The sequence below is a fragment of the Mobula hypostoma genome, chromosome 6, assembly GCF_963921235.1.
Source record: "Mobula hypostoma chromosome 6, sMobHyp1.1, whole genome shotgun sequence".
NCBI classification, from domain to species: domain Eukaryota; kingdom Metazoa; phylum Chordata; class Chondrichthyes; order Myliobatiformes; family Myliobatidae; genus Mobula; species Mobula hypostoma.
In genome coordinates, this window is record NC_086102.1 from 132663129 (window position 1) to 132676767 (window position 13639).

At 39.6% G+C, this 13639-nt stretch overlaps 1 protein-coding gene across 6 annotated transcripts in view; it reads right to left on the minus strand.

Moving 5' to 3' along the window:
- Positions 1-13639, minus strand: part of raph1a (Ras association (RalGDS/AF-6) and pleckstrin homology domains 1a) — a 197605-nt gene that overhangs the window by 162551 nt on the left and 21415 nt on the right. For 2 of the 6 annotated variants that reach the window (XM_063051747.1, XM_063051740.1), the window contains exon 1: positions 3767-4147. The exons of 1 other annotated variant lie outside the window; for it this stretch is intronic. In XM_063051747.1, coding sequence (XP_062907817.1) covers positions 3767-3841 — 75 coding nt within the window. In that variant the 5' untranslated portion in view covers positions 3842-4147. Of the gene's footprint in view, positions 1-1341; positions 1459-3766; positions 4149-4849; positions 5151-13639 lie in introns of those variants that run through there. 3 more of the 6 variants (XM_063051745.1, XM_063051743.1, XM_063051748.1) reach the window with 3 other exon arrangements.

Here is a 13639-nt window from a genome sequence, read left to right on the forward strand (position 1 = left end):
AAATGGGTGCAGCAATGTAAAAACTGTTCAAGTTAAATCAGAGAGCCTTTCAACCCAGAGTTCCCCATGGTACAAAATAAACTGCCAGTATATTGAGGTCTGCCAATCTTAAATGTTAACTTTATTTCCATCTCCAAAGATGCCAACTGACATGCTTATGTTTCCATGTGCATTTTTTTCCAGATTTCCAGTGTCTGCAGTTTTATTTTGCTGTACCATGACGTTGCTGCTCTTTTAAACAAATGCAGCTTTCAGTTATGTCTCTCGTTTACTGTGTGGAGGCAATCAGCTACTGGAACACAAAGAGCAATGGCTACTAGATACTTTAAGAATTTGGTCACTTGTATGGTCTACAGCAACTATTTTCCCCGATTAGAGAATAATCATCTCAAGAGGTGTAAGCTACTGCAGATTCTAAAATCTGCAACAATCTGCTGGAGTTACCCAGTGGGCTGAGCAGCTGTGAAGTGAAAGGTGTTGATGATGTTTCTGGTCGAGACCCTGAATCAGGGCTCCTCCATAAGAACCTTGCATCATACTCATCTCTTGACTGCACAAACTCTCTTTCCTCAGATGCAAAGAAATCCTAGTCAAAGCAGACGACACAGATAACATGCCATCATTTTTCATACCCTTTCTTATTTTTGTAACCATTACATTTGACATTGTGCATTTATTTTAATGTGTATATATTCACATTGTCACAAGTTAGTCTCCATGACAAAAGAATAAACCATCCCTTACTAAAGAGAGATTCAACTCATTTCCTTATTTTGGAATTTTTGATAGAACTCTTAGAAAATTAGAGCATTCCACTTCTCCTCTGCCATTCTAGAATTAGGTTGCTGGAACCCAAGAACAAGTGTTAGTAATTCTTGCAACAAGAAAGAATGGCACATGCCACACAGATGCAAGAAAAATGGAGGGCTATGTGGGAGGAAAGGGTTAGATTGATCTTAGAGCAGGTTAAAGGGTCACCAAAGGGTCTGTACTGTACTGTTCTGTATTCCAAGATTAAAGAAATTATTATGCAAAGTAAATGCGTAACTTATTGTACACACTCCTCTATACAATAATCTAAACCACAAAGTATCAGCACTTAACCCTCCCATAGTTAAAACTTCTAACCCTAGCATTTGAACAGCTAATTTACTGGAGAACGGGCAACACTTCTTTAAACTGACAGAAATCTGTCCTCACCTAACACAAGATCTCCTTTACAAATAGACGCTCTCAAGTGACAAAAATCTGGCAAAGAGAAAAGTTACTTTTTAAATTCAACACTGAATGCAAACAGTTATGCCTTCATCTCTCTAAAGCTTTTCATTAGGGATTCCATACCTGCAATTAGGAACTTTTTGCCAAACATGCACTTCAACAGCCCACAACTGCAGCAAGCGCCAGCAAAAGCAGCAGACAACACGTCACTTCCCACAAAAAATTATAGACTAAACCTTGTTGAACAGTTTTGATAAATGAGAACTTTATACAGAGAAGAGAAAAACAAAGACGTCTATAAAAAAAGATAAAAATAATTAATGCTAGTTAGAATTCATATGATGTCATAAGACTGCAAACAAACTTTGTTTAGTGGTTACCAAATGCCAGAGTATTATACTTTCAGGTAGCCAAATGCAGTAATAGGTTTCAAGGGTACATTTAATGTCAGAGAAATGTATATAATATACATCCTGAAATGCTTTTGCTTCACAACTATCAAAGAAAAACAGAGGAGTGTTCCTAAAGAATGAATGACAGTTAAATGTTAGAACCCCAAAGTCTCCCCCAGCTCCCCTCCCTCCTGTACATGAGCGGCAACAAGCAACGATCCCCCTCCCCACCCCCACCAGCAAAAAAAAACATCGGCACCTGCCACTGAGCACTCAAGCATGAGCAAAGCAACAGCAAAGACATAGACTTGCAGTACCCCAAAGACTGCTCGTTCACCCAGTATTCAACATACCACAAACATTAGGGAGAGAAAGATGTCTCCATTTCATAGTGAGAGGGGAGACAACAAATAACTCGCTGGTTTACGATGTTAATAGGAAGTACTTTCTGTGACATCTATCCAGTTTTGATTTCAATCTTTTGATTATTAAAGAATTTCTTTAAACAATGGGCAAGATATTGCCATTTCAATGGTAGTAATGAGGCTAAAATCACCATTTCTTCAGAAGACAGTCAGAAACTTCCGCAGCTCACAAGTAGTTAAACACAAAAATCTGTTAACATGCATGATTCGTGATTCTGCACAGAAAGCAATTCTGAAACCTATTCCTGCATAATCTTTAAAAATCACTGATATGACAACTTCAATTACTTACAAACTACTCTTATGTCCCATGTAGTGCAAATAAATAATTACCATTTAACAAGATCCCAAGGTTTCATAAAAATTGTGGATTTCAATTGTCAATTTTGAAAATCTCGAGATAATTTTTGTTACAATAAATTGAAATAACAATCCCTTGAGTATCACACAACCTTTTAAGCTCTATTAGATACTTGAAATGATAATTAAAATTTCTGTCTTTTGTTTGAAGATAATGAATTGTTAAACACAATTAACTTGCTCTGTAAACTTCAAAATATCAACATCATTGGATGCTAGAGCTAACAACCAACACCTGATAAACTTTTATGATACATTCACTCAAAAGTCTTTCAATTTTCCAATGGAAATATTAACAATTAAATTGAATAAACAAAAATGTAAACCCAAATTCGATTAGTTACAAAGAGAAAACGACCAAAGAGCAATATAAATTATAGTACAAATCCTGAAATTGGCTCTGCCAGCACTCATATGTACTCAGAATCCATGAGTCTAGACCGGGGTGGCCAGCCTTTTACATTCCACGTGTCAATTTTTTCACGCATAAGTTCAGATGCGCCATACAACTCCTATACCCTCATTCAATTCTTGTAAAAATGTTAATTTCAACATATTTAGCATTTTTACATGATATATTGATTTAATATAAAAACAAGATAAACATTACTTACCTTAATGACACTTTTAACAAATATATTTTGACTTTCTTTGATTTCTTCCTTTTTCTTAATCACATATTCTTTCCGTAACTCAGACCCAAGCACTAGCTTCAGTTTTCCTTCTATTTCGGTCTGATGTTGTGTTTTATAGTGTCTATTAAGATCATGTCTTCTATTATGTGAGAAAGTGTTTTCACAAACAATGCACAACGGTTTCCTGGTGGACCGGCTATAAATAAGAACTCATTTTCCCACTGTTCATTGAATTCACGCTCTCACTTTCTGCTTTTCTTTTGCACTGTGATGGGTAACTAAATGTATAAACAAGGCTTAATTTTCGAAAAAAGTAAAAAACTGCAAAAGTTCACAAAGGACAAACAAAGCACAACTCCGTAGCGCACGAGTGTCAATTGTAAACTGACTGGCAAAAACCTTTGCTGCACCGCTGGTGCAGACGCCTGGCACCTCAGGATCAAACAGGTATCAAACGTGTATTGAACAGTTATAGAACGACTGAAGAACAAAAGTCCTTCTTTCCTAGTTTGACTCAATGAACATTTTTAAAAAATTAAAAACAGATTAATGTGAAAGAAGATAACATTCGCCAAAAGATGAGCACGAAATAATAAAATCGCAAAAAATCATTGCTAAATTTTAAATTTATTCTCAGTAAAACCCATTTCTAGCTCTAAGCTACTTGAATTCCTGTTATAGATTTTTTTTCTACAAATCAGTTTTTGGTTAATACTTTCTGCATGAGTCGGCTTACTTTTTTATTAGTATCACTGGAGTGCAATGCGTCACTTCTAATCATCCAATGCGCCACTTTTGGTGCATGCGCCATAGGTTGGCCATCCCTGGCCTAGACCAACATTTCACAAGTGGATTTCTGTAACTGTAATCTAAAGAGAAACAAAAAAAATCCTGCAACATTCATTCTAAAGAACAGCCTTTAAACTATTAGAGGCTGACAGACAGTACAAATTCTACAAGATTTTGAGTTCTCATTTTGAGCCTCTTCAGCAGTTCTAGCCTCCATTAATGTTAATACTGCACAAATTTACTACAGTCCTTCCAGATGAGGTAAAAATTCACATACATCTCTTCCAACCCTGTTTATTGCTTTTGATGTTCTCTGTGTGGTCTCCTCTATATTGTTGAGCAAAGTGAAAACTAGGCCACAGATTTACCAAGCTCTACAGTGCTCCATCCATCACTGCCTTTAGCAGCTCCCAACTGCTAGCCATTTCAATTCCCCTTCCCAACGAAAGAACAACAACAACCTGTCTTGTCCTTGGACTCCTCTACCATAACAGTGCGGTTCAAAGCAAACAAGAGGAACAGTGCCTAATATATTCCACCTCGGTAGTCTATAATCCTATGGTATGAATAATGAATTCTCCACTTTCAGGTAATCTGCCCCATCCATCCCTTTTCTCTCCCCCCCTCCCCCCCCCAAACAATTAATTTCCTCCTACATCCATCCAACATAACAAACCCCACCTCCTGTTGCTTACCCCTCTTCTACCGACCTCATCTACCCATAATCCACACACTCATCCCACTGGGTCCCCTCCACCTACTTTTCCCATCTGCCCACCTTTCCTATCAGATTCCATCAATCTTGCCTTTGCTGCCTTCACCTCTCTCCTTCCAGCGACTATCACTATTACTATTCCTCCCTTCTCTATCTACCTATCACAGCTTCTCATCTGCATCCACCTATCGCTTGATCACTCTTGCTGCATGCTTTCCTCGTTACACTGGCTCTCTCTCCTCTATCTTTTAGTCCAGATTAAGAGACTCAAACCGAGGTATTGACTGTTTATTTCCCTCCACAGATGCCACTGACCTGTTGAGTTCCTCCAGCAGTTTATTTTCTACTACTTTGATTCCTGGGATAAAAGCATCATCTGAGAACAGGAAAATGGACAGTGCTTTCAATATGCACACTTGAAAGTAACCACCTACAAGGACGGTTAATTGACAAGAGTTAATCTGCTGCAATAATTGATCACATGCAGAATTGTTTGGAGAAGCTATCTATGGCTGTTAAAAACCATGAAATAGACACAACTACAAGATAAACCAATCCAGCATGAAATATGAGAAAACATTCCTTCAGCTTCACAGGTCAGACAGCATCTGTGAAATGAGAAACAGTTAGCATTTCAGATCCAAGACCCTTCATCACAACTGAAGAAATAAACAAGCTACTTTTCAGTAGAATAGGTAAGGGAGCGTGGGTGGAACAAAGGGAATATCTCTAATAGGGCAAGTCCAAGTTGGGTAATGGGCACATTTACAAACTTGTTAAGCCTTGAATTGCACTAAGGTGGGCTGACCAAGTGCACCTCATATCTTACAGGAAGGCAGGGAAGAAACCGCAGAGGACCTTGAGGAGATATTTGCTCCGTCATTAGCCACTGACAAAGTTCTAGAAGACAGGAGGGTAACTAATGTTGCTAGAAGACAGGAAAGCAGCAAGAAGGGTAGCAAAGACAGGCTAGGGAACTACAGGCCAGCAAGCCTGACTTCAGTTGTAGGAAAGTTACTGGAAGAAAATCTGGGGGACAATATCTATCATCACTTGGATAGTCTAGGCTAATCAGGAATAGTCAGCATAGTTGTGTGCGTCAGAGGACATGTTTAACAAATCTTTTGGAATATTTTCTGAAGATGTAACTCAGAGAAAGATGAAGGTAGGACAGTATATTTTGTCTATATGGACTTTAGTAAGGCCTTTTACAAGTCAAGAAGAGAAGGTCAGGATGCATGGGATTCAGAAAGAGCTAGCGAAGTGTATTCAGAGTTAGCTCAGTGATAGGAAACTATGACGGTTAGACGCTGATTCTCTGACTAGTGGGGTACCCCAGGGCAGAGTTGGGACCTCTGTTATTCATTAGCAAGTTTGCTGGTGATAGCAAATTAGGGGGCCTTGTTGGTAATGAAGCAGGTTACAATGAATTGTAAAGAGATCTTGATCAGTTAGGAATACAGGTTGAGAAGTGGCAAATGGATTTCCACTTACATAAGTGAATGGTGATGCATTCTAGACAGTCAAATCAGCATAGGACTTGCACATTGAACAGTAGGGCACTGGTGAGTGGTGTGGAACAGAAGAACTTGGGAGTACAAGTGCACAGTTCACTGAAAGTAACCAGAGATAGACAGGGTGGAGAAGGTGATTAGTATTCATCAGTCAGGGCATTGAGTTTTAGAGTAGGAACATTATGTTGCAATTATTCAAGTTGTTGTTATAAAAATGAATGGTATAAGGTGAACAGTGATAATCTTCTCTCTCCCCACCCTCAGAGTTAGGGAGTCCACAGCTACAGGCAGCACAGAAACAAGGTTAAAAAAAAACTTAAAACAGACCAAGAAGCAAGCTCATCACACAAAGAATAGCGAGTAGTTAGAATGTGCTGCCAAAGTCTCCAGGTGAGTCTAATTGTAAATTTTAAGAGGCATTTGAGTAGGTACATTAGTGAAGGGGCTTGCAGAGTTGAATGCTGAGATCTGAGACTAATAGGGAGGATGCTGCAATTAGTGTGTAGCAAGAGCCAGTTTCCTTACTGTATTACTCCATGACTTCTTTGTCTGTGTTGTGTGTTAATAGTGAGGCAGTAAGACACACCCAACAGGCCAGACTATATAAATAAGGAAAACTGAACTAAAATGATAGCAGATAGAAGTGGCCAGTTCCAATAAGAAAGAATGAGCAAAGAAAGACCCGAGTTGAGTATTCAAATCAAGTTCAGTTGGCTACACTGTACCCAGATAGAATTTGAGGTATAGTTCTTCAAGTCTTTGTGGGGTTTAGTTATAATAGTTCAGGAAGCCACAGACAGAAAGATCAAAGTGGGTGTAGGATGGGGAATTAAGGTGGAAGGCAACAAAAGTTCATGGTCACTCCAGCAAACTGGATTTAGGCACTCTACAAATGATTACTCAATCTGGTTTGGTTTCTCCAATGTAAACATACACTATATTGTGAATACCATTTTTTTTCTCCAACTGAAAACTAACCACTTCTTGTCCAGAGATATAGCCTGACTTGCTGACTGTTTCCAAATTTTCTGCTCTTATTTCAGATTTCCAGCATCTGCAGTTTTTTAAAAGTTTTTATTCTCTTGGCTTCTGAAAGCAGCAGTGATACATTGGGAAGTAAGTTGGCTTTACTAACTCTTAAAGCTTCACAGGCTTAATTGGGCACTCTGGTTGTTACAAGAAAGGAACAAAGGGTACACACTATGACATCTCCAATCACAAAGATAATCTGCACATGGAAATCCGAGCAACACACACAAAAAGCTGGTGGAACTCAACAGGCCAGACAGCATCTATGGAAAAAAGTACAGGTCCTGCCGAAGGGTTTCAGCCCAAAACGTCGTCTGTACTTTTTTCCATAGATGCTGCCTGGCCTGCTGAGTTCCTCCAGCATTTTGTGTGTGTTGCTATGACATCTCCAATGTTATCTAGGGTCCCAACAATGGGTAGAAGGGATGGGTGTTACCATGGTAGTAAGAAATGACAAGAGGCCTGGTTAAATGATGAGATTTGATTATAAAGACCCACGTAGGGACCAAGGTCTTCGAACTGTCAGGTGCAATCAATTCTACATACCCCTGTTCCTGAATGGCTCCAAACCAATGCTATACAATTTGTCGAGAAAATGGAAGTGATGACCTCATGACTTGTGTTCTCAAGGGTAGCATACTGTGTGAGTTGAGTTTGTACCTTGTGTTTGCAAATAAGAGTTTGAATCATATCAAGTACATCTGTGATCTTCTGTCAGTGCTGTTTCAAAGATAAGTGTGAATTTAGAGCAACATGAGATAAAGTGAAATGAGGGGCAATCACTGAGGCAAAAGACCATGCACTAGACAGTAAGTAGTTCTTGGGCATTTTCCAACTCAATTCAAGGTCAAAATCAACAGGTTTTTTTTTAAAAAGTCAAGAAATCAGCAGATAGCGAGATAATGACAAAAACTGGGTGACGCACCTGATTAGCCATTATATTAAATGGTGGATAATGTTTGTAAGGAGTCACAAGACCTCCTCACATTCATTTTTGTTTTTATATTACGACACTTGCGCCCTCACTACTGCGCATATGACAACACAAATTAATTACCAACTATAGAAACAAAATACTAATCTATTTACTTCCTGTAAATTTCTGCACACACGCAGAAAATAAAAGGTGAACATCATCCAAGAACTTGATCATTCATTCTCATTTAGCAATAATCAGCCATTACAAGTTTAAAATAAATATTTCATACAACAGTGGGTAAGTGCTGGACCTTGGCAGCAGTCCCTCCACTTCCTCTCAGAACCTTGTACATTTCAATGGAATCAGTTCTCATTCTTCTTAAATAGAAATGTCTAAAGTCAGCTTGCATTCAAGACACACCCCATTTCAGTGAGCTCTTTCAGAAAATGCACAGAGGTTACATAGACTGGATCAAATTTGCCATGGTGTCTCAAAGGTGAAACAAGCGTGCTCATTAATCTGAAGCAGTGCACCAGTCAGTGATTCTATGAGGGCAGAAAATAAATTTAGGCAGAATTTTAAGTGAAAAGAAACCTTACTGAAACAAAAAAGTTTAGAAGCTAAAAAGACCTGACAATCAGTAAGACAAATCAAAAAAGTCTGGAAAGCAATTGATTATTTTTGGATGAAAATGTAAAGTTACTTAACTGCTCAACTTTAAACATTATTGCAAAACTCAGGATAGATGAATACAACATAGAAGTATTTGTCAGACATTCCTGGCAGCAAGCCTGCACTAATAACACTCCCATTCCATATCAGCATGCCCTGAATCACAGGTTAAGCACAAGGTTAGTTTTCCCTTCCTCATAATCCATAATCACAACTCTTTCATTATGTTTTCCTCTCTCCAACTCCATCCCCCCACTGCCCCTAAACCCAACCAAAGGAAATGTCCAGTTTTTGGTCCAATTATGGCACTGTGCTCTCACTGGTTCCAAGAAAACTGAAGTTCTATTGGAGATCTCCACAATATTTTTAAAAAACCTATAAAAAAAACAGGAACACTGTAGTGTAGTGGTTAGCATCACTAGAAGATTAGGGTTTAATTCCCGTTGCTGTCCACAGGAGCATGCACGTTCTCTCCATAACCACGTGGGTTTCCTCTGGGTGCTCAGGTTTCCTCCCAAAATTGCAAAGATGTCAGGGTTACTAAGTAATTGGTCACAAGTGTAATTGGGCAAAGCAGGCACATTGGGCGAGAAGGGCCTGTTACTGTGCTATATCTCTTATTAAAAATTAAAATTAAAAAAATCTGAGAATTATCAGTTGTGAATGTCAATGCCTTTATTTCAATTCTTTCTTGGATAATCTTGGCTTTATTTCTTCCAATCCCAAACTGTCATCATATAACCCCAGCCCAATTTAAGCCAAAATGTTCTTCATTCGGTAGACTCTTTTCCAACATATCTCATGACGAACACAATAGGAGGGAATCAGTTAACCAACAGTCTTATCCTATTCTTGTTTCCAATCCATTTCAGTCAACAAACGTGGATAAATTGTACCTTGATCCCTTCCTTCAAATCCTTGGTAGAAAATGAATTGCTGGAGTCCCAGAACAAATCCCTCCACCTCCTCACTTGTCTTATCCGCCCCTCCCAAAAATGGTGACCTGATTAATCCTATCCATATTTAGTCCATCAATCCATACCAGTATATTATCTCTGATTAATCCTATCCTCTTTGCTCTAATATCTAATGTCAGTGTTTACTGGAAAGAATTGAGGAACAGGATTTAATTGCATTTCAGAAGAGAAGGACTGATGAGGGATACTCAGCATGGGTTTGGGATATGGCATGGGAGATACTGTTCCACAAATGCGATTGAATTTTTTTTTTGCAGAGGTACCAAGAGGGTTAATGAGGATGGGTCAACAGACAAGAGTACCTGGGCTTTAACAAAGACTATGACAGGGTCCTGCATGGTAGACCAATCCACAAAGGGTCCAGGGTGAGCTAGCCAATTGCGTAGGAGGCAGAGAGTAGTAACGGAGGGTTGATTTTCAGATTGGAGGACTGTGACTAGTGTTGTGCTAGAAGGACTGGTGATGGGTCCCATTGTCTGTCGTATATATATTAATAATCTGGATAAGAATGCAAATGGAATGATTAGTAAGTTTGTAGAGGAGACCAAAATTGGTGGCATAATCATAGGGAAGAAGGTTGTCTAACTTTTCAATTAGATCTAGATCAACTAGGAAAGTTGCAAATGCAATGAGCTGAGATTGGCATCTTGGTTGCCATTGTCCAGTTGGTCTGAATGAACCGTTTCCATGCTGTGCAACACTATGAATCTAGAATTTTGCTTAATAATCTTGAATAGCACTGTTTGGAAGACATTGTGAAAATTCAAAAAACACCATTCTATTGATTCTTCATTATCCCTACAGAATTTGAAAACTATATATGCTAGAAATCTTAAATAAGAAAAAGATTCTTATTAAATAAGGTTCTCATTTCCTAACTGATATCGATTAAAAGTGAGAATATAGATTTGCTTAGCTCTCTCTTCAACTTCCCTGCGCACACTGCCACAACCCCATTTTTACAATTCAGCAAATTAAAAATGACCATGCTAACACTTGTGCAAGATACACATACCTGCAATGTTATACAGGGAAACAATCAAGCTTCATTACTATAGTTTTCTGTACATTCACCACTATCAACTGTCTTGCCTCACAAAGGAAATACATCAGAATGGAATGTGGAGGGTAAAGCAAAAAAAAAAATTAGACTGTTAATCTCAAACTAATATGCTCTGCATTTTTCACATTCCTGGCAGCCAGTTTCACAGCCATACTAGAACCCTGGGAGCCCCGTTTGTGCTCTGATCCAAAAACCCACAGGATCATACCAATCCCAATCTGTGCAATGTGCTGCAGGCACCTAAAACATGAAGGAAGCATACCCTATACAAATGCTTATAATATCAGTAACAATAAATATGAGAAAAAAACTGAGGCTTCACATTCCATTCTAGCACTGGAAGTTTGCTTATTTTTTCACATGACCCTTCTTGAACCCATGAATAAGTGTTCTCAATAGAAGCACAACCAAGATGTCCAATCACTAATTTCTCTTCTGAAACCATGCAACAAGCACGATGTACTCATTGCTGAAAGAATGCATGTTTTCACTGCGGGGAATTAAATGCAGACCTCAATTCATCATGTTTTATCTTTGATGGATATTAACAAATCTACATTATTCTTTTTGCACGTTCAAAAACACAACCCAGGAATTCAATTCTTTTGCTGCAAATAAAATATTCAAATGTATAACTAATTCCATCACAAGGATTCTTAACAGGAACATTAGCTTAGGATGTCGATTCAATGAAAATGGAAAATAACTGGCTGGAATGGAAGCTAGAGGGTGGGGGAAAATAAAGAGCTGACTGAATAGTAATTTTAGTAGTAACTACAAATCAAGACTATCTAAAAAAGTTATAAACTTGCTTAGAAATTTTGCCACTCAATGGGACAAGATGACAATAGCTTCCAATTTATTCAAAATGACCAATAATAATCTAATGATTTTGAGTCAGATTTATTGTAGTTTGAGAAAGCTGGGAAAAGCATTTAGAAAAAGTTGGAACACAAGAGCAACCGCAATAATTGGCTTTTATGAACCATATTAATTTTAAGCAGGTACAAATTTAACACTGGAAACTTTTGAAGTTGAATATTAAGTCAAAACAAATATATAATTTAATCCCTATGTCATCTAGTTTTAGCATTTAAACTTCAATAAGGGCAGTATTTAATCATAACAGAAGTATTTTAATTCTTGCTCTCGAATAGTTATAATCAACAGCCCCAAAAAAAAATGGGAAAGCTGTAACGTTGGTGAAATTTTGATCCCATTTCTCCCCAATGCACACTGAAGGACTAAGTGAGAAGGAAAACTAATAGTTTAAAACTTTAAAATGGAGCACATTTTCGGTTTCATAAAGAATCTGTCCATTGAATTTAAGCAGCACAGAGTTATGACCCCTGCCATTTAAACAGAAAGCTATGAAACGAGGTGGCAATCCTATTCTTACAGGCGTGAAAAGCAAGTTCACAAGGGTAGAGACAAAAGAAACAAGTTTTCAGTAATGTATTTGGAGCAGGAAGTCTGAGCATCGGAGCGTGAGTGCGGCGGCAGCCATTTTGATTTTTTCTTCTTATCATCGGAGTTAAGAGAGGCGGGACTGCGCAGGCGTGTGACGTCGGGCAGTGAAGCGCGGAAGGTTTAAAAGGAACACAGCCTTATACAGCGGGCAGCGTCATTTTGCGGGCAGCAGAGTGAGCCGGGAACAGAGTGAAGGCTTAAGGGCTTTGGCTCAATGGGCTTAGTCAGAAATGGGCGAGGCAAAGTAGGTTTGGTTTTCAATTTTTCCTGTTATTTGAGAAAAGGGGGAAGTATGAGTGTGAGGGCAGCTTGTTGCTCTCTGTGTCGGATGTGGGAGGTCCTGGAGTCTCCTAGCCTCCCGGACGTCCACATCTGCACCAGGTGCGCCAAGCTGCAGTTCCTATGGGACTGTGTTAGGGAACTGGAGCTGCAACTCGATGACCTTTGTCTGGTCAGGGAGAGTGAGGAGTTGATAGAGAGGAGTTACAGGCAGGTGGTCACACCGGGGCCACGGGACGCAGACAAGTGGGTCACGGTTATGAGGGGGAAGGGGAAGAGTCAGGTAATAGAGAGTACCCCGGTGGCTGTGCCCCTTGACAATAAGTACTCCTGTTTGAGTACTGTTGGGGGGGACAGCTTACCTGGGGGAAGCAACAGTGGCCGTGCCTCCGGCACAGAGTCCGGCCCTGTAGCTCAGAAGGGTAGGGCAAGGAAGAGGAGGGCAGTAGTAATTGGGGACTCGATAGTTAGGGGGTCCTTCAGGCGATTCTGTGGATGCAGTCAGGAGACCAGGATGGTTGTTTGCCTCCCTGGTGCCAGGGTATGGGATGTTTCTGATCGCATCCAAGATATCCTGAAGTGGGAGGGTGAGGAGCCAGAGGTTGCGGTACATATAGGTACCAATGACATAGGTAGGAAAAGGGAAAAGGGAAAAGGGAAAAGGGAAAAGGTCCTGAAAGGAGAATATAGGGAGTTAGGAAGGCAGTTGAGAAAAAGGACTGCAAAGGTAGTAATCTCGGGATTACTGCCTCTGCCACGCAACAGTGAGAGGAGGAATGGAATGAGGTGGAGGATAAATGCATGGCTGAGGGATTGGAGCAGGGGGCAGGAATTCAAGTTTCTGTATCATTGGGACCTCTTTTGACGCAGGTGTGACCTGTACAAAAAGGCCAGGTTGCACTTGAATCCTAGGGGGACCAATATTCTGGCGGGGAGATTTGTGAAGGCTACTGGGGAGACTTTAAATTAGAATGGTTGGGGGTTAGGAATCAAATTGAAGAGACTAGGAGAGAGGAGGTTAGTTCACAAATAGAGAAAGCTAGTAGACGGAGTGAAGGAGGATAGGCAGGGGACAGAGAACGGGAGCACTCAGACTGAAAATGTATGGGAGAAGGAAGAAAAAGATAACAAAGTTGTTTGCACCATTAGGGATAAACAGAGAGTAAGAGGTGGAGAGTTTCT